The 27,546-nt window shown below is 45.3% G+C and overlaps 1 protein-coding gene across 5 annotated transcripts in view; it reads left to right on the top strand.

Moving 5' to 3' along the window:
* The window catches only part of LOC122809699 (zinc finger CCCH domain-containing protein 13-like), a 1,891,555-nt gene that overhangs the window by 597,646 nt on the left and 1,266,363 nt on the right, over positions 1–27,546 (top strand). For all 5 annotated transcript variants that reach the window (XM_044081418.1, XM_044081393.1, XM_044081403.1 and 2 more), the window contains exon 7: positions 17,996–18,073. In XM_044081418.1, the coding sequence (XP_043937353.1) occupies positions 17,996–18,073 (78 nt within the window). The remainder of the gene's footprint in view (positions 1–17,995; positions 18,074–27,546) is intronic.

Here is a 27,546-nt window from a genome sequence, read left to right as displayed (position 1 = left end):
GGGGCAGGAATAGACGTTCCAGAGGCAGAAACCAATCCAGAGGAGGTGCCTACAGAGGGCGACAGTGGCAAGGTAACAACAGAGGCACAGACACAACCACTGCCACTACAACAACACAACCACAGTGACTTACCTCTAAATCCGCCTACCAGGGAACAAATAGCAGCTCCATTAGGCGGCAAATTAACCTTATTTTCAAAGAACTGGCACTATATCACAAAAGACAAGTGGATTTTACAAACCATAGATCAAGGTTACCGGTTCCACTTCCACACTTTACCAGTCAAAAGAGGAATGCCAAATCTACCTCCAAACCAAAAAACAGAGGCTCTACAACAGATAATGCAATTAGCAAACATGAGAGCTGTGGAAAGAGTGCCAACAACAGAACAAGGAAAGGATTCTACTCCAGACTATTCCTAGTTCCAAGAAAGGAAAAAGTTGGAGACCTATTCTCGACCTGTCCACCTTAAATACATACATCATTGTCCCAAAATTCAAAATGCTGACCCTACAGCAACTTCTTCCCATGCTGGGCAAGGAGTGTTGGCTGGTAACTCTAGATCTCAAGGAGGCATACCTGCACGTCCCCATTCGACCAATCTGCAGAAGATACCTCAGATTTCTTGCAGGATCAGAGCATTATCAATTCTCAGCATTGCCCTTTGGCTTATCTACTGCGCCCAGAGTATTCACAAAATGCCTGGCATCAGTAATCGCCCACTGAAGACTACAGGGAATTCAAATTTACCCATACCTGGACGACTGCCTGCTACAAGGGGACAACAAAAGCAAGCTGACAACAGATTTACAAAGGGTCATTTACTTGCTACAAGCACTGGGATACACAGTCAATTTACAAAAATCAAGGCTGATACCTTCCCAAACAAGGACATTCTTGGGCGCGGAATTGGACACAGTAAGACAAATGGCATTCCTAACTGCAGAAAAACAAAAAGAACTCCCTCTTTACTTCTTGGCACTAACAGAACAGAACAAGTTAACAGCAGGAAAAGTACTGCAGGCCTTGGGTTTCATGGCATCATGCATAATCTTGGTCCCACTTGCCAGACTACATATGAGAAAACTACAGTGGTACCTAAAGAATTTATGGTCCCAACACAGGCACAGCCTGGAAACAGAAATTCCACTAATTCCATGCTTAAAACAGGAGTTCCTATGGTGGGCTCAGGCATGCCAGTCAAACCCAGGTCTACCCTTTCGCAGATGTCAAGCAAGCCAGACCATCACAACAGACGCTTCAGACCTAGGATGGGGGGCCCACATGCTGGACAAATGCGTGCAAGGATTGTGGACGCAGGATCAACTTCACCTGCACATCAACCTAAAAGAAATGCTGGCAGTAAAACTGGCAATCCAAAAGTTCAGACCATTTCTCAAAGAGGGCCAGTTGATGATAAGGACAGACAACACCACAGTCATGTGGTACATCAACAAACAGGGAGGCACTCATTCATACCCCCTATGCAGAATGACTTTGGAGCTGTGGAACCTGGCACTCAGCTACAACATCCAGTTACAGGCAATATTTGTACCGGGAAAGGAGAATACTCTAGCAGACATATTAAGCAGAACCACATCGGATGCCCATGAATGGATGCTACACCCGGACATCTTCAAGACCATCTCAAAGAAATGGGGAATGCCTCAGATAGATCTATTTGCTTCCCCTCTCAATCACCAGCTCAAAAAATTCTGCACAAGAACATTCCACCCACTGGCATGGAAAGTGGATTCGCTCTCCTTCAGCTGGAAAGGCCTAACAGCATATGCATTCCCACCCCTGCCCTTGATACACAAAGTATTATTAAAAATCAAGGAAGAACGTCCAAGGATAATCCTGATAGCTCCAAACTGGCCAAGACAACACTGGTACCCACTGCTGAGGAGCATGTCTCGGAACAATATGTGGACATTACCCCTGATGCCTTTGATGTTAACTCAGAACAACTACAGCATCATGCATCCAAACCTAAAAACGTTGCAACTGACTGCATGGAACATCACATAGCAGCAGCTAATCCAGAACTTTCCCAAAGAGTTAAAGACATTATTCTTGAAGCCCGCAGACCTTCAACAAGAAGGAACTATGCAGGAAAATGGAAAAGGTTTGTCATTTGGAGTACTGAAAGAGGAAAAGATGTGTCAAACATAGATATGCCTAACATTCTGGAGTATCTGGCAGAACTTCTACATTCAGGCCTGTCCTACTCCTCCATCAAGATACATGCATCAGCTATATCAGCAGAATACAGCCTTGATCCACCTGCTTTTTCACACCCTTTACTCAGGCAGTTCCTCAGAGGAATCAAGAATGTAAAACCTCCAAGGAAACCACCATTGCCAGCTTGGGACTTGAACTTTGTGCTAGAAAAGTTGACACTATCACCTTTTGAACCAGCAGCAACAGCAGACCTACAGCATCTATCGTGGAAAACGGCCTTCCTACTGGCAATAACCTCAGCCAGGAGGGTTTCTGAACTTCAGGCCCTAATGGCAGTACAACCCTTCCTAATCTTCCACCAAGCTAGAGTGTCCATGAGGACTAATCCTACATTTATGCCTAAGGTGGTATCCAGAGTGTCTTTAAACCAGGCAATCCACCTACCTACCTTCTTTCCCAACCCACAAAACAGAGGGGAAAGAATACTACATACCTTGGATGTACATAGACAGCTACGATACTACTTGGACAGAACAAAAAGTAGCAGAAAAACTGACCAGCTTTTTGTAGCCTATGCAACAGGAAGGGAAGGAAAAGCTATTTCCAAACAGACAATCTCCAAATGGATAGGTAATTGCATACGATTCTGTTACTCCTTCCATGGAAAACCAATTCCACAGAACATAAGACCTCATTCTACAAGGGCAACAGCCACTACCACAGCCTTCTTACGAGGAGTGGCAACCAAAGACATTATTGAGGCGGCTACTTGGACCTCCGTGCATACATTTGCCAAGCATTATAATTTGCCTCTATATTCCAGATCCCGAGCAGGGTTTGCCACTGCTGTACTGCAAGGGATCCTAAACACACCATAATCTAGTTTTTCCTCCTCCCCTAGTTGGCTATGGTATTCTACCCAGTTGTTATGACTGCAGATGCATCCATGAAGGACATAGTACAGTTTTGTACCTACCATAAATGTAGATGTCCGAACTGGATAGCATCTGCAGTCAGGATTACCCTCCCTCCTTCCCCTCTGTGGTACTCCTAGGGTGTTTACCCTCCTAATAGCTAGCTGGTGGGGGGGAGTCTTTTATGGTGTATTTGTTTGTATATATGTACATACTTGCTTATTTTTGTGTTTACCTCTATCTTTTTGGAAACATTGGCATTTATCCAAATTTTAGCCTTCAAGAGGGCTACTGGCATCTGGGGCAAGAAACACTGAGGAAAATGGCGTCGGCTGATGCCTTTATACCCGAAGACCAACAGAGATGACGTCGGTGAAGAGCGACATCAGCCGAAGCCGGACCCGGACTTTGGAATCCGGCCTACTGAAGGGCTGCCTGACGACAGGACAACCCAGTTGTTATGACTGCAGATGCTATCCAGTTCGGACATCTACATTTATGGTAGGTACAAAACTGTACTTTACCGGTTCTGTCCTTAGAAGGTATGCTTGGCTTGAGGAACAGCCCTTGCCAGACCATGTCAAACCTAAATTATTGGATGCACCCTTGCACAAAGACAACTTATTTGGCACCAAAGCAGATAAGGTCTTAAAATAGATGAAAGAAAAAGCTAAATCCTATGCCAACAGTTAAGGATTTTCTACAGGTCCAGCCACCCAGGTTCAGCAGGCATTGCCCCTCCAGGCACTGGTCCTTTCTTGCCCCCCACCAGGTCGGTTCAGCCCAGATCCCGGGGAAGCAGACCCCCCCCAGACAGCAGCCACAGGGAATGCAGAGATCTAAGCAGTGGAGTTCCTCCACTTCAAAACCAGGGAGTTCAAAGCCACCCTGTCATGGTAAGAACTCACAATGACTCCTTCCCCACTCTCTCCCTCTGCCCATCTGCTCTTGCCCCTAGGAGGAAAGCTCTCCTTTTATGCAATCACCTGGGCCACCATTACCAGCGACCACTGGGTCCTCAGCATAGTGTCCCAGGGATGCACATTTTCTTTCCCCACACTTCCAACCCCAGAAGGGTTCCCAGATTTACCTCCAAACCAGTGGTCAGAGGAAAAAAAAGCACATCCTTTCCCTGCTCTTTGAGGGCAATAAAGCACGTTCCTGCAGAACAGATAGGCCAAGGTTTCTATTCCAGACTTTTTCTGGTACCCATTTAAGAGGGCACCTGGCACACCATCCTCTATCTATCCATTCTAAACACCTTCCTGGTGATACCAAAATTCAAAATGCTCACCCTCCAGCAACTGCTACCCATGCTCTCCAAGGATGCTTGGCTAGCCACCCTAGACCTAAAAGAGGCCTACCTTCACATTCCTATCAGGGAAGCACACAGGAACCATCTATGTTTCAGGGCAGAATCTCTGCACTTACAGTTCTCTACGCTTCCCTTTGGCTTATCTACTGCTCCCAGACTTTTCATAAAATGTCTGGCTCCTGCCATTGCCTTTTGCAGACAAAGGAATATCCAAATTTACCCATACTTAGATGACTGCCTGATTCAGGCAGACAGGAAAAAGCTGCTCAAGCACCTGGCCTTTGTAATGTCCCTACTGACCTCCCTAGGGTACACTATCAATGAAAAGAAATCCAAGCTAGTACCCACCCAAAGGATTATATTCCTGGGAGCAAGGCTTGATAACAGCATCCCAGATGGCATTCCTTACACCAGAAAAGTAGTTTGTTTGGGATATTTTTGCAGTGACCCTAATTGATAATGGACTTCAGCTGGGTATAACAGCCCTGTGTTTCTAATGCTTAGTCAAACTTTCTGCTTGTGCTGTGCTGATGAGGTCATAATAAGGCTGAAATACGCATATCCACAGCTAGTGGGGTTTGGCTTTATTGGCCTGAAGTTGTCCATTAAAATGATAAAACAAGTCAAGGGCATTCAGAATTGCCAATTAGCTGAAACCCCTGATGTTCATAAGGATCATTTGCATATATCCCATGTGCCTCTGATACAAGAGGTTTGGGAGATCACTCTGTGAAAGTTCTAGCTTTGCTAGAGTTTATTTTATTTTTACACAAGAAAAGCTAACTTAACTGACAGCCTACTTCTCTTAACAAGCCACCAGAACCCAGTAGTCTGTAAGGAAAATCCTGGAAGCTCTGGGGTTCTTGGCATCTTGCATTCTACTCATTCCATATGCCAGACTACATATGAGAAAGCTTCAGTGGTACCTTAAAAGCCTTTGGTGTCAACACTCTCAAGACCTGGAAACTTATACCAATGATACCTGGCCTAAGTAAAGATTTTCTTTGGTGCGCAGCAGCATGCTCCCACAACAAGGGAGTACCTTTCTCCCCACCGCCCTGCCGCCCAGACCCTCACCACAGATGCATCAGACTATACCTGGGGTGCACACCTGGACAGCAGATGCATACAGGGCCAATGGAGCCCACAACAAATCTATCTGCACATCAACCAAAAAGAGATGTTAGCTGTCCAGTACGCATTGACAGCTTTCAGGCCCCTTCTTTCCCCAGGCACTAATGATCAAAACAGAGAACACCACTGTGATATGGTATATCAACAAGCAAGGAGGGACTCACTCTTACCCTCTATGCAGGCTGGCCATGACCCTTTGGCACACAGTCTCTTCCATGCAACTCCACCTGTTAGCACAATTCCTGCCAGGCTCTCTCAACTCTTTGGCAGACCACTTAAGCAGAAATCTTCTGGACCCACACGTGTGGCAGCTAGACCAAAGAACCTTCACCCTAATAACTCAGAAATGGGGCAACCCAAAGGTCGACCTCTTTGCCTCCCACAGCAACCATTATCTCAGCAAGTTCTGCACCAGGGAGCATCATTGCATGGCTTGGAAGGTGGATTCCCTATTCTTCCCCTGGGTCAGTCTCGCGGTCTATGTATTTCCCCCACTACCTCTCATCACTAAGGTACTGCTCAAAATAAGGGAGGAAAAACCAAGGACAACCAGACTGGCCTCGCCAGCACCGGTACCCACTGCTGCACAGCCTGTCCTCACTGCTGCCATGGCATCTCCTTCAGACCCCAACCCTCCTGACCCAGAGGTTAGGAGAATTCATGCATCCCCAATTTGGCAGCCTGGCTTGTTCCCTGACCACTGATCAATCTGCCAACCTCAGTAAACAGGTTCTAGATGTTTTATGTGAGGCTAGACATCCTAGCACTAGAAAGTCTTATGCTGACAAATGGAAAAGGTTCTGCACCTGGATTCGGGCTAAAGAAGCCGATACTGCACAGCCCTCCATACCTCTCATCCTGGATTACCTAGCTGACCTGCTGCACAGTGGATGTTCATAGGTTGGTACTAGGCTATCAGCCCTAGGGCCTATACAAGCCTAGCCATAACAATTCCCTGGCTATTTCTTCCCACACTATTTACTTCTGGGTCCCCTGTCTAGCAGGGCGACTGACGTGATCCCCGGGGTGAATTTCCTTTCTCCCATCCAATCGTCAAGGTTCCTTTTGAAGAGGACCAAAGAGGCACTCTGCTTGACATGTATGGGCAATCCATTCCAGAGTCTGGGGAGTCTTTGGGTCAGGAACCTATCCCTCCAGCATGTTTTGTTTATTGTGATGACAAGGTTTAGATTCCTAGAGCGTGTGGCTCTGAGGGATTGGGATTTCTTTAAGTGTAGCATGTCCAACAGCTCTGGGTTTGACATGGCCTTGTATGTTAAGCAAAGATCGCCTCTGAGTAGACGATATGCGACAGAGTATAGCTGGAGTTTTTTAAGGCGGTCAGCATAGGGCATCTGCTTTAGGCCTTTGATTCTTTTAGTGAGGTATTTCTGTGGCCTTTCCAGTTGCAGATGTGTTGAGAGGTACATACCAAACTGGGCATTGTATTCTATAATGGGTCTAAAGAGGGATGAGTACAGTGGGACAATGACCTCCTTTTTTCTGGATGAAAAGCCCTTAGTGATGAGGTGTGTCACACAGAAGGATTTCCTGACTGTTGTGGCGATGTGGTTATCGAAGGTGAGACCACTGTCCACCTGTGTCCCTAAGTCTCATCAAACTTTCGGTGTTTAGTGTACTGCCACCTATATGGTAATTCACGGATACATGTTTTTTCCCAAAGGGGATAACTATACATTTCTTGGCATTGAGCTTGAGCCCATGGCTCTGGCACCAAGCATCTGTTTCTGTAAGGCCCTTTTGTAGAGTATCCACATCATTTGGGGATTCAATAACGGCTCCCAGTTTGCAGTCATCTGCAAACTTTGTTATCCAGAGTCCCTTAGTGTTGGCCTGTACTTCAGAGAAGTGGATGCCAAACAAGAGGGGTCCCAGGACTGAACCCTGAGGTACTCCACTTGTCACTTGTCTGGAGCTGGATTTGGAGTCGGCTACTTTTACAGTGTGGGTTCTAGCTGTAAGCCAGTTAGCAACCCATTGGGTGACGTAGGGATTAATGCCCAGCTTAGTAAGTTTATCTATGATTCCAGAGTGGGGGATGGTGTCAAAGGCCTTGGCAAGGTCTAGATAGGCTGTGTGGACCACCTTACCCTTGTCCATGGCTCTGGAGACTGATTCGAAGAAGTCAATCGAGTTCAGGAGATGAGATCGGCCCTTCACAAACCCAAACTGTGTGGGGTCCAGTGTTTGAAGGTTGCCAATGTCTTTGTTTATAAGTTCCATGATAATGCGCTCCATGGCCTTGCAGATAAGGCTTGTCAGACTGATGGGACGGTAGTTTCCAGGATCCAAGGTGGATCCCCCCTTGTGGAGTGGGATAACTGTAGCTGTGCGCCACTCAGTGGGCACGAAACCTGAGGTGAGGCTATGATTAAACATGACACTTAGGTGAGGTGCTTTTTCGTGTTTCACTGTTTCAGTTATTACGTTTGGGTAATCTGCTGGCAGGTTGCCCTCAGTCGGCCTGATTAACAAAGTCTTGAGTCCTGCGTTGGTTGCTGTCCCTTCTTCCATGACATCAAGGGGTATAAAACTTGCAGCCAACGCCATTTTCTTCAATCTTTCTTGCCGCGTGGTGCTTGAAGCAGAAGCAGTTGGCAAATGCGGGTCGGCCGACTCCTGAAATTTTCGTTTTTGAGTTTCAACACCGAAGTCTTCAACCTAAAGCTAAGTACCCCGTTGGGGAAACTTTTTCTTACTCCTTATCTTTGTCAGTAAAAGTTAATAATTGTATTACTTGTGGGAAGCAAATACCTCATACGGACTTTCATTTGTACTGTATTCCTTGGCTTGTCCCTGACCACAGCGTGCCGTGCTGTTGGTTTTGTGCTAAATTTAACCAGCACACTATTAAGCATCGGTATATTTTTTTCATCTAAATATTTTGGCTCAAGATTTAATTATCCAGAAATGTCTGTTAGCAATCAGACTACTGGAATACACAAAAAACGCAAAGAAAAAGACAGAGACAGACCGTTGAGGTCCAAAACCGGTGACGAAGCTTCTCCTAAGCCAATTGCCGGTTCGCCTGTACTCCGTGAGGTGCTTTCGCAGCCCCTGATACCCGCTACTTTTGATTCGCAGGCCTCTACTGAGACCCATTCAGAGTATGACGCGAGACACTTTAAGTATTGAACCCGCGGATGTCTCTACCTTAGATGGGTCTGGAGCCGCTGAGCAGGCACCAGTTTCTGAGGGTGTTTTCAGGCCTAAAGATTTGTATATTAAACTGACGCCATCTTCAAAACCTAGGCCAAAATCAACTTCTATATCTAAAAAAATGCTTTGACCACATGCACAGGCCCCTATGCCTAAAAAAAAATTATCAAAATGGCTGAGGATTTAATTACCTTGATCAGGAGTTTCTAACCCCCTCCTGCTAAGAGGCCTAGGCATGGCACTGGTTATGAATCTTCATATCAGGTTTCCATTTCTTCTGATTCCTCTTCTGATAAGGAATTTTCTGTTCCACCTTATGAGGACTGTGATGCAGAAGAATCCATGCCTTCTGCTTCTCCTCCTGAGGATTTCTCTTTTGGAGAAACTTTCCATACCTTAAGGGAGCATTTTCACTGGGAAAGTCGGGATTTTTCAGAATCTAAAAAGAGGCTTAGGGATTTTCTTCCTCAGCATAGGCCTATGGCTATACCTCCTGTCCTAGACATTGTTGATGTTTTTTCAGAATCCAGCATGGCTCCTGATTCCCTGCCCTCTGGCTTCCTAGTAAGCCTGACTGATATTACAGGGTTCCTGACTCCCACAAATTCCTTTTTAAAGACCCTACTGCTGATCATGAAACCATTTCTCAGGGTCCCAAGGGTGTTAAGGCTTCTGCTGCTAAAAATCCTACCCCTTTGGATAGAGACTCCTGGGCGCTGGATAGATGGGGTAAGAAGGTTTACACGTTTGCAACCTTGGCAATCAGGGCTTTTAAATTGTCAATTTCATATGCTTAAATATCACCAACATGTCATGAGCTTACTTAAACAGAAAATTGTGTTGATTTCTGATTGTGTGGAAAATTGCATTCAGCTGAACAAGTTGGAAAGCATACTTTGCAATGTGGTTTTGCTTCCTTAGAGGCTTGTTGCAGGGCCGCTGTAACTGGATATGTTATAAGAAGGCATGCTTGGCTCAAGGAGCAAAACCTGCCTGATCATGTTAAAGCAAAATTGTTGGATGCTCCTTTACAACAGGACGGTTTATTTGGTAATAAGGCAGAAGAAGTTTTGAAAAAGGTGGAAGACAAAGCTAAATCTATGCAAACTGTAAAAGATTTCCCACAAGTACAGCCACCCAGGTTCAGTAGGCACTGGCCTTCTAAGAATTGATCCTTTCCAGTACCCACCAGAGCCGCACAGGTCAAACCCAGACACCCTAAAGGCTCCAGGTTTCAGTCACAAGGAACTTGGAGAAGAAAACAATGGGGTGCTTCCACCTCCAAATCTGAAAGTAGCAAGGCACCTCCCTATGGTAAACAGTCTCAATGACTTTCCTCTGACATCTCCAATCACTTAACCTTTGGCAGCCCCTTTGGGGGGGAAACTAGCACTTCATGCACAGAATTGGCATCTAATTAGCCAGGACAAGTGGGTTCTAAATATAGTATCCCAGGGATACAGATTTCATTTCCACATGTTGCCAGTCCCAAACGGATGGCCAGATCCGCCTCCAAATCAGTGGGCAGAGGCCCAGTTGCCAGTCCCAAACGGATGGCCAGATCCGCCTCCAAATCAGTGGGCAGAGGCCCAGAAGCAAGTTATGTCCCTCATGAATATGGGGGCTATTCAACTAGTACCAGAAGAGGAAAAGGGTCAAGGCTTTTATTCAAGACTTTTCCTGGTACCCAGAAAAGACAAATCATGGCGTCCAATTCTGGACTTATCCATTCTAAACACATTCCTGGACATTCCAAAAGTCAAGATGCTGACTCTGTAACAGTTACTTCCTATGGTAAGCAAGGATGCCTGGTTGGTAACTCTAGACTTGAGGCATATCTGCATATCCCAATCAGGGAATCTTGCAGAAGATACCTCTGCTTCAATGCAGGCTATTTGCATTACCAGGGTTTTCACAAAGTGCCTGGCACTAGTGATGGCATTTTGCAGACAAAGAAACATTCAAATTTATCCTTATCTGTATGATTGTCTAATTCAGGCAGACAACAAGGACACTCTTCTACAGCATCTGGCATTTGTAAAAAAAAAAAAAAAAAAAAAAGTTCTAACTTGACTAGAGTACACAATAAACGAAAATAAATCACAAATGGATACCCTCTCAAATAATTACATTCCTGGGTGCAAGCTTGAATACAACTGCCCAGATGACTTACCTCATGCCAGAAAAACAAATCCAATTGATGACTTAGTTCAAACAAGTGGCCACAAAAACCCAGTTATCTGCAAGACAAATTCTGCAGCCCTTGGGGTTCATGGCCTCCTGTATTCTACTAATTCCATATGCAAGACTGCATATGAGGAAACTTGCAATGGTACCTAAAATGCTTATGGAATCAACATTGTCACAGCCTGGAAACAATGATTCCTATTATTCCGTGCCTGCAGCAAGAGTTCCTATGGTGGGCAGAGGCCTGTCACCAAAACAAGGGACTATCATTCATTCCACCCCCTGCCAACCAAACCCTAACTACAGATGCATTGAATTATGCTTGGGGGCGGGGGGGGCATCTGGCAGGGAGATGCATTCAGGGCGAATGGAGCCCAAATCAAATGCACCTGCATATCAACCAGAAGGAGATGCTAGCTGTACAGAATATTCTGACAGCCTTCAAGGACTTTCTTCATGCAGGACAACTACTGATAGACGGACAACACCACAGTCATGTGGTACATAAACAAGCAGGGGGTACCCATTCCTACCCCCTTTGCAGACTAGCCATGGCTTTGTGGAACACAGCCTTGACTTACCAAATACATCTACAAGCTCAATTCCTGCCAGGAAAGCAAAATAGTCTGGCAGACGAACTAAGCAGAAATCTTATGGACCCACACGAATGGAAACTGGATCCACAAATCTTCAGCATGTTGACACGCAAATGGGGAAGCCCAGACATAGATCTTTTTGCCTCACCCCAAAACTATCAGCTGGACAAATTCTGCACAAGAAGCCATCACAAATAAGCTTGGAAAGTGGATGCTCTATCCTTCAGCTGGAAAAAACAATGCCTTTCCCCCTCTGCCTTTGCTCTCCAAGGTATTACTAAAAGTCAGACAGGAAAAAACAAAAATGATTCTGATTGCTCCAGACTGGCCTCGCCAACACTGGTACCCGCTCCTATGCAATATGTTGCATCTTCCTCCGTGGTACCTTCCTCAGGCACCTTATCTACTGTCTCAGCAGAACTATTAAATTGTGCACACTCCGCTCCAAAATCTGAATCTTGCATCATGGCTAATCAACTAATTTCACCAGTTACGTTTCTCAGCAAGCCTGTGATGGATGTCATTTTGGAGGCTCGAAGGCCTAGTACTAGAAAATCTTATGCCGATAAATGGAAAAGATTCTGTGCCTGGAACCAGGCACATGGAATAAGCACAGCAATGCCCAATATTCCTCAGATTCTGCAATATTTAACTGAGATGCTTCACAAGGGCCTATCTTTCTCTTCCGTAAAAATCCATGCCCCTGCCATTTCAGCTCACTACAACACACTGCCTCCTCTCTTTTCTCATCCCCTGCTAAAGCAGTATCTCAGAGGGGCCAGAAATTTAAGATCTCCCAGGATAGCACCAACTCTGGCATGGGACCTCAATTTTGTGTTGGAAAAACTCACCCTACCTCCTTTTGAGCCAGCTGCTACTGCAGACATAAAATTTCTCCCTTGGAAGACGGCTTTTCTTTTAGCAGTCACTTCAGCTAGAAGGATTTCAGAACTACAGGCTCTCATGGCAGTGGAGCCTTTTATTATTTTCTACCCGGACAGGGTGTCGCTCAGGACCAATCTATCCTTCATGCCTAAAGTGGTATCTAGTGTGGCTCTTACTCAGACCATTCATGCCTAAAGTGGTATCTAGTGTGGCTCTTACTCAGACCATTCATCTGCCAACTTTTTTCCCCAAGTCCACAGAACAAGGGGGAGCGGGATTCTGCATTCATTGGATGTGCACAGACAACTAAGATCTACTTAAACAGGACAAGGAAAATCTGAGCAACTACTTATGGCATTTACTGCAGGGGCAGAGGGAAAGGCTATTTCAAAGCAAACTATTTCAAAATGGCTAAACCATTGTATTAGTTTCTGCTACATGCATCATGGTAAACCTGTTCCCAAGGGGATCTGATCCCACTGCACCAGGGCTGCATCTACTTCTGCAGCCTTTCTCCGAGGGGTTCCTACCAGAGACATTCTAGAAGCTGCTACCTGGAGCTCAGTTCATACGTTCACCAAACATTACCATTTGCTTCTCTTTTCTAAATCCAGAGCAGGCTTTGCCACTGCTGTCCCTGCAGGGCCTTATAGCTGCTCCTAATGTTTTGTAATTCCATCCTCCCAACCATAGTTTTGGAATTCTACCCAAATGTAATGACTGCAACAGTGAAAGCCGAAGAACATAGAACAGTTGTGTACACTTAACATAAATGTAGATGTTTGAGTGTATTCACTGTTGCAGTCCTAGTTACCCACCCGCCAGCCCCCTTCTTTTCTCTTTTTATACCTCTTCTTGCGTTTACTATGCTCAAAAGCCGTTTTGTTGTATTTGCTTTTAGCTGGAGGTATATTTTTTGTTTTAAATTACATGCTTATATAAATTTATATATATTTTGCTCCCCATTTGGGGGGCATCTGACATCTGGGGCAAGAAAAACTGAAGAAAATGACATCGGCTGCATATTTTATACCCCTGACAATCTGACGTCATGGAAGAAGGGACAGCAACCGACGCAGGACCCAAGACTTTGTTAATTAGGCCGACTGAGGGCAACCTGCCAGCAGATTACCCAAATGTAATGACTGCAACAGTGAAAACAATCTAACATCTACATTTATGGTAAGTGTACACAACTGTACTTTTCTTCTTTCCTCTGTTAAAATTCATGCCTCTGCTATCTCTACCCATTTCCACACGGAGCACCCCCCCCCCTTTTCTCACACCCTCTGATAAAACAATTACTAAGAGGGGCTAGCAACTTGAGTCCGCCCAGAAGAGCACCAACTTGAGCTTGGGACCTTAACTTTGTGTTGGAAAAGCTCACCTTGCCCCCCTTTGAACCAGCATCTTCAGCAGTCTTAAAATTTCTCTCCTGGAAGACCGCCATCACTTCTGCCAGAAGAATGTCTGAGCTGCAAGCACTCATGGTTGTAGAGCCTTTCATCATCTTCCATGCTGACAGGGTGTCCCTCATCACTAACCCATTCTTCATGCTCCAAGTGGTGTCCTGTGTGGCTGTCTACCAAATCCATTCATTTTCTCACCTTTTTTCCCTAACCCACAAAACAAGGGGGAAAGCATCATGCACACCCTAGATGTGCACAGACAGCTCAGATTCTATTTAGACAGAACTTAATCATTCAGAAAATCTGATCAATTACTGATCAGTTTTGCTGCAAGGGCAGAGGGCAAAGCCATCTCCAAACAAACCATTTCCAAATGGATAGCACACTGCATCCATTTCTGTTACAAGCAACGCAGAAAACCTCCCCCTAAGGGGGTCAGAACTCGCTCTACCAGAGCAGGCTCCACCTCTGCAGCTTTCCTCAGAGGAGTCCCCACCAGAGACATCCTGGAGGCTGCCACCTGGACATCTGTTCACACTTTCACCAAGCGTTACCACCTGCCGATCTTCTCCAAATCCAGGGCAGGCTTTGCCTCTGCAGTCTTGCAGGGCATCATAGCCAGCCCCTGTTCTCTTTGACTGCCTCTACCCTTTTCCTTAGCTTTGGGAATCAACCCAAATGTGGTGACTGCAACAGCGAAACACGAACATAATACAGTTGTGTACACTTACCATAAATGTAGATGTTAAGAGTGTATTGACTGTTGCAGTCCTGGTTTCCCTCCCTCCACCCCCACTTCTTTCTCTCTCCCTCCTTACAAGGGATTTTTTGGTATTTACTTTCTTCTGGTGGGGTTCTTCCACCATATCCTGGCTCCCACTTGGGGGCTCCTGACAGGGCAAGAAAAACTGATGTAATGGTGTTGGCTGCCTTACTTTATACTACTGATGACCTGACGTCAGTCCTGAAGCGATGAGCAACTGACGCAGAAATACTAAGCCTCTGATATTCGGGCCGGCCGAGGGCTACCCTAGCAGGGATAACCCAACCGTGATGACTACAACAATGAATACACTAACATCTACATTTATGGTAAGTGTACACAATTGTACTTTCACCCTACTTCATAATCTAGCCAAGGGCCAATCACCACAAGTTACCCCACAAGGTGGCCTTCTGACACAACAAAAGGGAACCTTCATTCAGCGCCACTTGCAGATGTTGGCCCTGACACTGTGGGTGATAAACTTTTAATTCCCTTCAGGCACCACTACTTAGAGGATGTGCTTTTAGGCCCAGGGAGGCCAGGAAACTTACTACAAGGAAATAATACCTAGCTAAATGGGAAAGATTTTCCAAATGGAGTCTGGGAAGGGCAGAGATCCATGCTGTGCAGATCCACACTTAGTTCTTGCCTGTGTGTGTCAACTCATTAAGATGGGACTTTCATACTCTTTGGTGAAAGTCCACCTTCCAGCTATTTCAGCATGCTTGCCACTATACCCTCCCCTACTAGCCAGGCTCTGTCAAACTATTCTTAAATGGGGTCTTGCACATCAGACCGCCAAGAAAACTCATCCCTCCACCCTGGCACCTGAACTTCATTTTGGAAACACGCATCCATTCCCCATTTGAACCGGCTAGTACTGCTGGTGGCTACAACTTCAGCCAGAAGGGTATCAGAGTTGCAGGCCTTAATGTCCTGTCCCTGCTTACACTACCCTCCACAAGGATAGGGTAGCCTTACGGACCAACCCTTCCTTTATGCCCAAGGTGGTCAATGATCTGTACTTAAACCAATCTATTCAATTAACCACCTTCTTCCTTTCTCTCACCAATGAAAGTGAGAGGATACTCCATTACCTGGATGTACACAGACAGGTAAGTTTTACCTAGACAAAACCAGTTCCATAAGAAAATCCAATCAGCTTTTTGTTTCCTTTCACCCCAGGGTCCCGGGCAAGGCAGTCTTCAAACAAACCATCTCATGTTGGATAAGGAAAACTATTTGCCTTTGTTACTCACACCTTGGCAAAAAACTTCCACAGGGAGTAAAGGCTCACTCTACCAAGGCAGTGGCAGCCTCCAAAGCCTTCCTAAAGGGCCTGGACACTGCACTCGTCCTGGAAGCAGCTACCTGGTTCACCATTCACACTTTCACCAAACACTGCAAGCTAGACGGTTTCTCCGGAGCATGAGCAGGATTTGCCAGAGCAATTCTGCAGGACTTTGTGGAATCCGCTACATGTCCTTTGTGTTTCACTTTTGCAGTCATCACATTTGGGTTATCCCTGCCAGGGGGTAGCCCTCAGTCGGCTTGAATACCAGAGGCTTAGTATTTCTGCGTCGGTTGCCATCGCTCCAGAACTGACGTCAGGTTGTTAGTGGTATAAAATAAGCACCCGGAGCCATTACATCAGTCTTTCTTGCCAAGGAGCCCGAAGCAGAAGCAGTTCGCACAAGTGCTAGTCGGCTGCTACATGATTTTTCGTTTCCGAATTGAAGTTGAAGTCATCTAAAGCCAAGTACCCCATTGGGGATCCTTTTTATTTTGCTGTAACTGATGTCAGAAAAAGATAACAATTGTCTCGCCTAAGGAAAGCAAATACCACACTGCGACTTTCATTCATACTCCATCACTTGCTTAGGCCCAGACCACGACGTCCCTCGCTGTTGCTTTTGTGCTTTGTTCAACACCAGAAGTATACATCATCAGGCCCTTTATGTAGCTAGATATTTACACTGTCAGTTCTTGAATTCCAATATGGCTTCAGTAAGCCATCCAACAACAGACCTTCTGGAAAAAAAACGTAAGAATAAAGACAGACCGCACTGGTCCAAAACTGCCGACAGTGCTTCCGTTAAGCTAGTAGTTAGTTCTCCAGTCCTCAGTGAGGTGCTTTCACAACCCATGATGCCCATTTCTCTGCCTTCGCAGGCCACTACCGAGACCCTTTTGGGGTATGCCGCGAGACTCTTCGACTAAGGATCCTGCAAATGTCTCTACCTTGGATGGGTCCGGAGCTGCTGCGCAGGCATCGGTGTCTGAGGAAGTACTTCGCACTACCAATTCTCGACACAGACTGACTTCTTTCGAGTCTACCATTCTTTCGAAAACTACCAAGTTTCTTAGGCCCAGGGTACGAACCACACCCAAGAAACCGACGACTCAGTCTCAGCCACCTGCTTCCTTGCATCGGTCTCAGATGCTTAAAATGGCGGAAGACCTTATAATGCTTATCAGGGGAAGCCAGGATGTCCCTTCCAAAAGAGAGATTTGTTCCCAGTAGTTTTATCTGAACATGTGACATGAAATGTGCTAGGCTACCGGTTGCTGCCAATTTGCCTTTTGCACGCTATACTGTTTCTATTGTTTTATGCAGCCGTGAAGTCAGATTCAGTGGACTTCATTTCCTAGGGCTGCATTTGTAGAGGAGTACCACCAATGCTTACTTCCAGTCAGTTGAAGCAAGGCATACTTTGTTGCAGTAGCTTACTTAATGGCTCTGAGTGAGATTCCATCAAATCCCTGAACCTTGCCCCATGTTTTCTGTCTGTCCCCTTCTCCTATTTTGTGAACATCAGAATGAGTTTTGTTAAATTTGTCAGGTTTTGTAACTTCGCTGTACTTCAGGTCTTCCCCAAGCCAGTTCATTTCCCTTCCCTTCTTGCCTGTCTTGTTTATTTCTTTCTTCTCCCTCATTTTAGGTTAATATGAATTATGAACGAAACTTTGTCTAATAAATACTGCTTTGTGGACTAACATTTTTGCTGTTAAAGTTGTCATATCTTCATACAATGTTTAGTTTTGGATTAACTTCACTGGTAGGCTCTTCCAAACTAGTGCTGTTATCTATGTAGGTGAGTGCTGTGAACGAATGACTAAAGCACATTAAAGATTCAGCTCTCAAATTACTTTGTTTGGGAATATGTCCTTCCTCTTGATTGTGTTGGACAGCTGGATTTGCCCATTTATGTTGATAGTGTTGATTTTGTACAGTGCGCTTCCTAGAGTACTCAGTATTTTCTTTCTACATTTGATTTTGTGAGCTACTGTTAATGCGAAATGTTATATGTTATCACATGCATTACTTGGACTAAAATAGTGGATATTTTGTTAACTTTGTTAGCTTTTCATTTAGTAAGATGTTCAGTTGCTATGTGGAGACATTTACATCTTCTTTGTCTAGAGACCTTGGGCAGATGGAGAGAAGTGGTCAGTTTCATCAATGGAATGAGGAGAAAAGAGAGAGATGGAGTCAGGGGAAGTAAGTATCAACATTGTTTACAGTTTTCGTTTGGGAAAGGTTTTTGGGGAGGTGCAGAATGACTGCATGTTGAAACAATGCTTTTTAATGTTGGGTTTCAGCATTTTGTTATGTTTTTTAGTATAACATAATGTGCATGTGTTACGCATTGTGTAAAGAAGTAAACAGTAAATCACCAAGCTGTAATTAACCAGATCTTTCTAAACATCGCACATAAAATGGCAAAAAAGTATAGGAAGAGAACGTTTTTTAGGCATTTAAAACTTTCAATAAGTCCTGCTATTTCAGGAATTAAAAGGACCATTTTTGAGCAGACTTTTGTAGCTCTAGCTGTGCATGTTTACTTCATTCAGCTGCTCTCTTGGAGAAACCACTGTGGTGACCGTTTTATGCCACTTGGGTTGCCCAACAGGAAAAAATAATGAATTATAGGTGATGTTCTTCGTGTTTCACTGTTGCAGTCATTACGGTTGGGGTAATCTGCTGGCAGGTTGCCCTCAGTCGGCCTGAATATCAAAGTCTTGGGTCCTGCGTCGGTTGCTGTCTCTTCTTCCATGATGTCAGATCGTCAGGGGTATAAAACAGGCAGCTGATGCCATTTTCTTTAGTCTTTCTTGCCGTGTGGTGCCCGAAGCAGAAGCAGTTCGCAAGTGCCGGTCAGCCAACTCCTGAAATTTCCGAATTCGAGTTTCAGAACCAAAGTCTTCACTTAAAGCCAAGTACCCCGTTGGGGAAACTTTTTCTTGCTCCATACCGATGTCAGTAAACGTTAATAATTGCATTACTTGTGGGAAGCAAATACCTCATAAGGATTTCCATTTGTACTTTATTCCTTGCTTAGGCCCAGATCATAATGTGTCTTGCTCTCAGTTTTCTGCTAGGTTTAACCAACACACTATTAAGCATCGGTATATCTTTGCTTCAAAATGTTTTGGAAACAGATTTAACTACCTTGAAATGTCAGATAGCAATCCGACTACTGGAGTTCACAAAAAACGCAAAGAAAAGGAGAGACCGTCGAGGTCTAAAACTGATGAAGCTTCCCCTAAGTCAGTCGTCTGTTCGCCGGTACTCAGTGAGGTGCTTTCGCAGCCCCTGATACCAGCTACTTTCGAGTCGCAGGCCTCTACCGAGACCCTTGTGCAGTCCGGCATGCTGCAAGATTCTCAAAGTATTGTACTCGCGGATGTCTCTCCCTCGGATGGGTCCGGAGCCGCTGAGCAGGCACAGGCTTCTGAGGGTGTCTTCAGGCCTCAGAATTTCTATATAAAACAGATGCCAGCTTCAAAATCAAAGACAAAAAGCAACTTCTAAAGCTAAAAAAATGACGCATGAGCCACGTGCTCAGGCCTGTATGCCCAAAAAACAGATTCTCAAAATGGCTGAAGATCTAATTACCTTGATCAGGGGTTCCCAACCCCCTCCTGATAAGAGGCCTAGGCAAGACACTGATAATAAATCTTCAGATCAGGTTTCTATTTCTTCTGATTCCTCTTCTGATCAGGAATTTTTTATACCACCCCGTGAGGATTCTGATGCAGATGAATCCATCCCATCTGCATCTCCTCCTGAATATTATTCCTTTGGAGAAACCTTACTTTGAGGGAGCATTTTCATTGGGAGAGTCAAGATTTCTCAATCAAAAAAGAGGCTTAGGGATTTCCTTATCCCTCAGCATAGGCCTTTAGCCATACCTCCTGTATTAGGCATTGTTGATGTGTTTTCGGAATCAAGCATGACTCCAGACTCCTTACCCCTGGCTCCTAGCAAGCCAAACAGATATTATAGGGTCCCTGATTCATACAAATTTTTATTTAAAAACCCTGCTGCTGATCCTGAAACTATCTCACAGGGTCCCAAAGGTGTAAAGGCCTCAACAGCTAAAAATCCTACCCCCTCTGATAGAGATTCCAGGGTGCTGGATAGATGGGGAAAGAAGGTTTATACATCTGCAACCTTGGCAATTAGGGTCTTAAACTGACCGATGTTCTTTGTTGCACTGTTTTGCAGTCATTACACTTGGGTTATCCTGTTGGCAGGCTACCCTCAGTCGGCCTGAATTCCAAAGTCTAGGTCCGGCGTCGGTTGTTGCCTCTTCCCTGGCGTCAGTGCGCCAGGGGTATAAATGATGCAGCCAACGCCATTTTCTTCAGTCTTTCTTGCCACGTAATGCCCGAAGCAGAAGCAGTTTCCAAGTGCCGGTCGGCCGACTCCTGAGATTTTCGTGTTTGAATTTCAGATCCGAAGTCTTCATTAAAAGCTAAGTACCCCGTTAGGGAAACCTTTTTCTTGCTCCAGACTGATGTCAGAAAACATTAATAATTGTATTTCTTGTGGGAAGCAGATACCTCATAAGGACTTTCATTCTTACTGTATTCCTTGCCTAGGCCCTGACCACGACGTTGCTAGTTGTCGGTTTTGTGCTAGATTTAACCAGCGCACTATTAAGCGTCAGTACGATTTTGCATTACACTATTTTGGCAGATGATTTAATTATACAATGTCAGATAGCCATCCGACTACCGGAATTCGCAAACACAAAGAAAAAGAAAAGGACAGGCATCCGAGGCTCAACCGACGACAAGGCTTCCTTTAATCCAGTCACCGGTTCTCAGTAAGGCACCTTTGCAGACCCTGACGCCCGCTACTTTAGACCCGCAGGCCGCTACAGACTCTGACGTGGAGTCGACTAGGCCGCTGGAAGCTCAAGGTATTGGACCTTCGGAGACTATTCCCTCAGATGGGTCCGGAGCCGCTGAGCAGGCATCGGCTTCTGAGTGTGTTTTCAGACCTACTCAGTTATACATTAAAGTGACTCCAGCTTCAAAGGCGAAGACTAAAGCACCTTTAAAGACAAAGAAACAAGTACAACAGCCTCATGGACAGGCCTCCATGCCCAAAATCAGATGCTCAAAATGGCCACAGACTTAATTACTTTGATCAGGGGTTCCCATCCCCCACCTGATAAAAGCCCTAGGCAAAAGACAGAATATGAATCTTCAGATCAGGTTTCCATTTCATCTGATTCTTCTTCTGATCAGGAATACTCTCTTCCTCCCTATGAGGATTCTGATGCTGAAGAATCTATCCCTTCAGCCTCTCCTCCTGAGGATTACTCTTTTGGGGAAACCTTGCATGCCATGAGGGAGCATTTCCACTAGGAGAGCCAAGATTTTTCAGAATCTAAGAAAAGGCTCAGAGACTTCCTTTTACTCCCACAACACAGGCCCCTAGCTCTTCCACCTGTGTTAGACATTGTAGATTATCTATTTTCAGAGTCCAGTCTGACCCCTGACTCCTTGCCTCCAACTCCTGTTAAGCCGGACAGGCACTACAGGGTTCCTGACTCTCATAAATTCCTTTTCAAAAACCCTGCTGCTGACCCAGAAACTATCTCTCAGGGTCCCAAAGGGGTCAAGGCATCCACTGCAAAAAACCCTACCTCCTCTGACAGGGATTCTAGGGCATTGGGCAGATGGGGGAAAAAGATTTACACTTCTGCTACCTTGGCTATAAGGGCTTTAAATTATCAGTTTCATATGCTCAAATATCAGCAGTATGTTATGTCACTGCTTAAACAGAAAATGTTGATAAATTCTGAATGTGCAGAAAACAAAGAAATGCAGGATTTATTGCATGCAGCTGAACAAGTTGGAAAGCATACTTTGCAATGTGGTTTTGGTTCTTTGGAGGCCTCCTGCAGGGCCGCTGTTACGGGTTCTGTCATCAGGAGACATGCTTGGTTAAAGGAACAAAATCTGCCTGATCATGTCAAAGCAAAATTATTAGATGCTCCATTACAGCATGATACCTTGTTTGGTGTTAAAGAAAATGGAGGACAAAGCTAAATCTATGCAAACGGTTAAGGATTTCTTACAGGTACAGCCTGCAAGATTTACCAGACACTGGCCTACAAAGAATTGGTCCTTTCCAGTGTCAGACAGACCACAAAGGGGCAGATACAGACGCCCAAGAGGCAGATCCCAGCCCCAAGGTTTCATACAGGTCTAAACAACAGGGTGCTTCTACCTCCAAAAGTGGAGAAGACAAATCACAACCATACAGGAAACAGTCCCAATGACTTCCCCCTGCCTGCACCAAGCACTTATCTTCTGGCAGCACCTTTAGGGGGAAAACTAGCATTTTTTTCTCATAGTTGGCGCATAATAACCCAGGACAAATGGGTCCTAGACAGTGTCACAAGGCTACAAGTTTCACTTCCATACCCTGCCAAGGACAAATGGTTGGCCAGACTTGCCAAAACATCAATGGGCAGAGGCACAAAAACAAGTTTCATCCCTCATGGACATGAGGGCCATTCAACAAGTACCAGAGCGAGAGCAGGGACAAGGATTTTATTCAACACTGTTCTTGGTACCAAGAAAGGACAAGACCTGGAGACCAATACTGGAACCTATCTGTTCTAAATACATATCTGGATATACCAAAATTCAAAATGTTGACTCCTACAGCAGCTTCTGCCCATGCTGGGCAAGAAAGCTTGGCTTGTGACTTTAGACCTAAAAGAGGCATACATGCATGTCCCAATCAGACAAACATGCAGAAGATACCTCAGATTCAAAGCTGGCTCTCAATGCACTACCAATTCTCTGCACTGCCCTTTGGCTTATCTACTGCGCCCAGGGACTTCACAAAGTGCCTGGCACCAGTAATTGCATTCTGCAGACAAAGAGGAATACAAATATATCATTACTTGGACGACTGCCTCATTCAAGTAGAGAACAAGGACATTCTACTACAGCATCTGGCATTTGTAAAGATATTTCTAACAGGCCTAGGGTACACAGTCAACGAAAAGAAATCAAAACTAGTACCCTTTCAAGAGATAATATTCCTGGGTGCAAGCTTAAATACAACTGCCCAGATGGCTTATCTCACACCAGACAAACAAAGGCAACTGACTACATATTTCAAACTGTTGGCAACAAAGGCCCAGTTATCTGCAAGAAAAATTCTGCAGGTTTGGGCTTAATGGCATCTTACATTCTACTAATTCCATATGCAAGACTGCATATGAGGAAACTTCAGTGGTACCTAAAAAGTGTTTGGTCCCAACATTGCCACAGCCTGGAAACAATAATTACCCTCATTCCCTGCCTGCAACAGGAGTTTCGATGGGTGAAGGCTTGTCACCAGAACCAGGGGCAACCATTCACTTTACCCCCAGCCAGGCAGAAATTAACAGCGGATACATCAGATTATGCCTGGAGGGCCCACATGGCAGGAAGATGTATTCAAGGCACATGGTCCACAAACCAAATGCATCTACATATCAATCAAAGAAGATGATAGCTGTTCCAGAATGCCCTGACAGCCTTCAAGGACTTATTTCATCCCGTACAACTACTGATAGACAGACAACACCACGGTCATGTGGTATATAAACAAGCAGGGAGGCACTCATTCTTACCCCCTTTGTAGACTAGCCATAACTATGTGGGACAGAGTATTGACTTACCAAGTACATCTGCAGGCACAATTCCTGCCAGGAAAGATTAATACTCTGGCAGACGAACTAAGCAGAAACCTCATGGATCCCCACTAGTGGAAATTGGATCCATAAGTCTTCAGCATGAAGATAAGGAAATGGGGATGCCCGGATATAGATCTATTTGCCTGTCCTCACAACTACTAACTAAAAAGATTCTGCACAAGGACTTATCACAGAAAAGCATGGAATGTGGACGCCCTATCTTTCAGCTGGAAAAACTTAGCAGTATATGCCTTTCCTCCACTGCCTCTCCTCCCCAAGGTAATCCTAAAGGTCAGACAAGAGAAGCCAAAAATGATAACTGATTGCCCCAGACTGGCCCCGCCAGTACTAGTATCCAATCCTAAGGAACTTGTCTCAATGCCCGGTTTGGACCTTGCCTCAAATACCTCATCTACTGTCCCAACAAAACAATCAGATCCTGCACAGCCAACTCAAGACCTTAAATCTGGCAGCATGGCGAATAATGTAGTCATACAAAACGCGCCTCTCACTAAAGCTGTGATGGATGTCATTTTGGAGGCCAGAAGGCCTAGTACCAGAAAATCTTGCGCTGGAAAATGGGAGAGATTTTGTGCCTGGAACCAGGTACAAAGAATTGACACCTGTACCAAATATTACTCAGATTTTGCAATACTTAACTGAGATGCTGGACAAAGGCCTATCCTTTTCACCAATTAAAATTCATGTCTCTGCCATTTCAGCTCATTACAGTACAGAGCCCCCAATCTTTTCTCATCCTTTAAGGCAGCACCTCAGAGGAGCCAAAAACTTAAGGCCTCCAAGGAGATCACCAATACCTGCATTGGACCTCAATTATGTCTTGGAAAAACTAACCATGCTTCTTTTTGAGCAATCCATTACAGCTGATATAAAGTTTTTATCTTGGAAAACAGCTCTGCTCCTAGCAATAACCTCTGCAAGACGAGTCTCAGAGCTACATGTACTCATGGCTGTGGAACCTTTCATCATTTTTTATCCAGACAGGGTTTCTCTGAGGACAAACTCGACTTTTATGCCTAAGGTAGTGTCCAGTGTGGCCCTTAACCAAACTATTTATCTACCTACTTTTTATCCAAACCCACAGAATAAGGGGGAGAGAATTCTGCATTCTTTGGACATACACAGACAGCTACGCTTCTACTTGAACAGAACCAAAGCTTTCAGAAAGACAGAGCAACTACAAGTGGCATATGCTGCAGGATCACAAGGAAAGGCCATCTCAAAGCAGACTATTTCAAAGTGGATAGGCCACTGCATTCGATGTCCTTCAAGAATGCAACTGCAGTCATAACATGTGGGTTGTCCTGCCTCAGGCAGCCCTCGGTCGGCCGGATTCCAAAGTCTGGGTCCGACGTCGGCTGTCGCATTTCTCTCCGACGTCAGAGCGGCTGGAGTATATAAGCATCAGCCGACGCCATTTTCTTCAGTCTTTCTTGCCGCGCGGTGCCCGAAGCAGAAGCAGTTTGCAAGTGCCGGTCGGTCAGCTCCTGTATTCTACGATACCGAAGTCATCAAAAAAGCTAAGTACCCCGTTGGGGACCTTTTCTTGCCTCAGCCGATGTCAGAAATTACTGAAAAGTTAACAATTGTCTTTTGTGGTAAACAAATACCTCATAAGGATTTCCACTCTTACTGCCTCCTTGCCTGGGCCCAGACCACGGCGTCTCTGCCTGTGTAGCCTGTGCTCGCTTCAACAAGCGCACTCTCAGGCGCCGGGCGGAGTTCGCTGAAGATTTTTCGCGATAAATTTGCTTACACCATGCCGCCGGATCTTCCGACATCGCAAACTCCCAAAAGCGAAAGACCGGGACCGACATCCTCGGCCCACGCCTACCACCGACTCCACGCCAAAACCTAGCGAGTGCTCCGGTTCCTCTGAGACGGTCTCTCCACCACTCGAACCGAAGACACCGCATTACCGGCGACTCGATTCCAGACATTACTCCAACGCCAGTTATAGACTTTCCTCCGGATACGAAACCGAGGAAATGCCCGAGACCATTGCTGTAGACAAGGTCACTCCTGCACGTGGAGCTGCCAGGCCTCCTATGGCCATGTCTATTAAGGCCTACACTAGGGCTAAGGCAGCCAGCAAAACTAAGCATATTACTTCCAAATCCTTACCTCAGCCGACTCCGGAGACACAAATTATGTCCATGGCTGCTGATTTAATTTCCATGATTAGAGGTTCACAGGCCCATCCTGAGAGAGCATCCCAGCCTCCTCCTGATAAAAGGCCCTGGGTTGAACCCTCTGTCCCTTCAGATGAAGACTCTGAGGGCTCTGTCCACTCTGATAGCCAGGAAGAGCTCTTCCAGACCTATGAGGACTTGGATGCAGAAGATTCCATACCTTCAGCCTCCCCTCCTGAGGATATTTCCTTTGGGGAAGTTCTGCACACCATGAGGGAACATTTCAAGTGGCAGGGTCAGGAATATTCTGATTCTCGGAAACGCCTTAGGACTTTCCTTAAGAAGCCTCAGCACAGGCCCTGAGCTATTCCTCCTGTACTTGATGTCCTGGATGATTTGTATTCTGATTCTAGTGCTACCCCTGATTCTCTTCCTCCTGCTCCAGCCAAGCCAGACAGGTATTACAGGGTCCCAGAAACTCATTCCCATTTATTCAGGGCCCATACTGCTGATTTGGAAACTATTTCATAGGGGCCTAAAGGAGTTTCAGCCTCCACCTCAAAAAATCCTTTGCCCTCCAGCAGGGAAGCAAGGTCATTAGAGAGATGGGGTAAAAAGGTTTACACATCCACTACCTTATCTATGAGAGCTTTAAATTGCCTTTTTCATATGTTCCAATATCAGGATTATCTCTTAGAAGATTTACAAAAAACATTAGCTTCTCCTGATCCTTTAGACAGGAAGACTTTGCAGGAAGCTGTACATAACACTCAGCAAGTAAGCAATCACTTCCTGCAGTGTGGATATGATGCACTGGAAGCTTCATGTAAGGCAGCTATGACAGGGGCAGTGATCCGTAGACATGCTTGGTTAAAAGATCAACCTCTACCAGATCATGTAAAAGCAAAACTTCTGGATGCACCTTTGGAAAAGAACAAGCTTTTTGGTGCAAATGCTAAGGAAGTGTTAAAGACCATCGAAGAAAAAGCAAAATCAGTTCAAACTGTGAAGGATTTCCTCCAGGTTCAACCCCCCAGATTCAGTAGGAATTGGCCTTCAAAAAACTGGTCCTTTCCTAATCCAGAAAAGTTTCAAAGGGGTAAGAACAGATGGGGCAGAGGAAGAGGCCAATACAGAGACCCTTACAGGGGACGACAATGTCAGCCAGGAAACCAAAGAAGTGACGCAGGGGTTTCACCTGCCCAACAACCACAAACTCAATGACTTTCCTCTACTACCGCCTACCAGGGAACAACTAGAAGCTCCCTTGGGCGGAAAATTATCTCTGTTTGCAAAAAACTGGCACAGACTGACAAAGGACAAATGGATTTTAGACATTATAGACCGAGGGTACAGGTTTCATTTTCATACCTTACCAAGAAAACAAGGCATGCCAAATCTACCACAACATCAAAGGGCAGAGGCTATCAAGCAAATCACTCTGCTGACTCGAATGAAAGCAATAGAAAGAGTTCCACAAAAGAACAAGAGCAGGGTTTTACTCAAGACTGTTCCTTGTTCCAAGAAAAGAATCTCAATGGAGACCAATACTGGACTTGTCCGCATTAAACACCTTTCTCATAGTACCAAAGTTCAAAATGCTGACTCTACAGCAACTTCTTCCCATGCTGGGCAAGGAGTCGTGGCTGATTACTCTGGACATCAAGGAGGCATACCTGCATGTCCCTATCAGACACAGCTGCAGAAGATACCTCAGATTTCTTGCAGGGCCAGAGCATTATCAATTCTCAGCATTGCCATTTGGCTTATCTACTGCCCAGAGTGTTTACAAAATGCCTGGCTTCAGTAATTGCTCATTGCAGGCT

Source organism: Protopterus annectens, chromosome 1.part1 (genome assembly GCF_019279795.1).
Source record: "Protopterus annectens isolate FY-2018-M chromosome 1.part1, PAN1.0, whole genome shotgun sequence".
NCBI lineage: Eukaryota > Metazoa > Chordata > Ceratodontiformes > Protopteridae > Protopterus > Protopterus annectens.
This window is presented reverse-complemented; position numbering and strand designations above follow the sequence as displayed.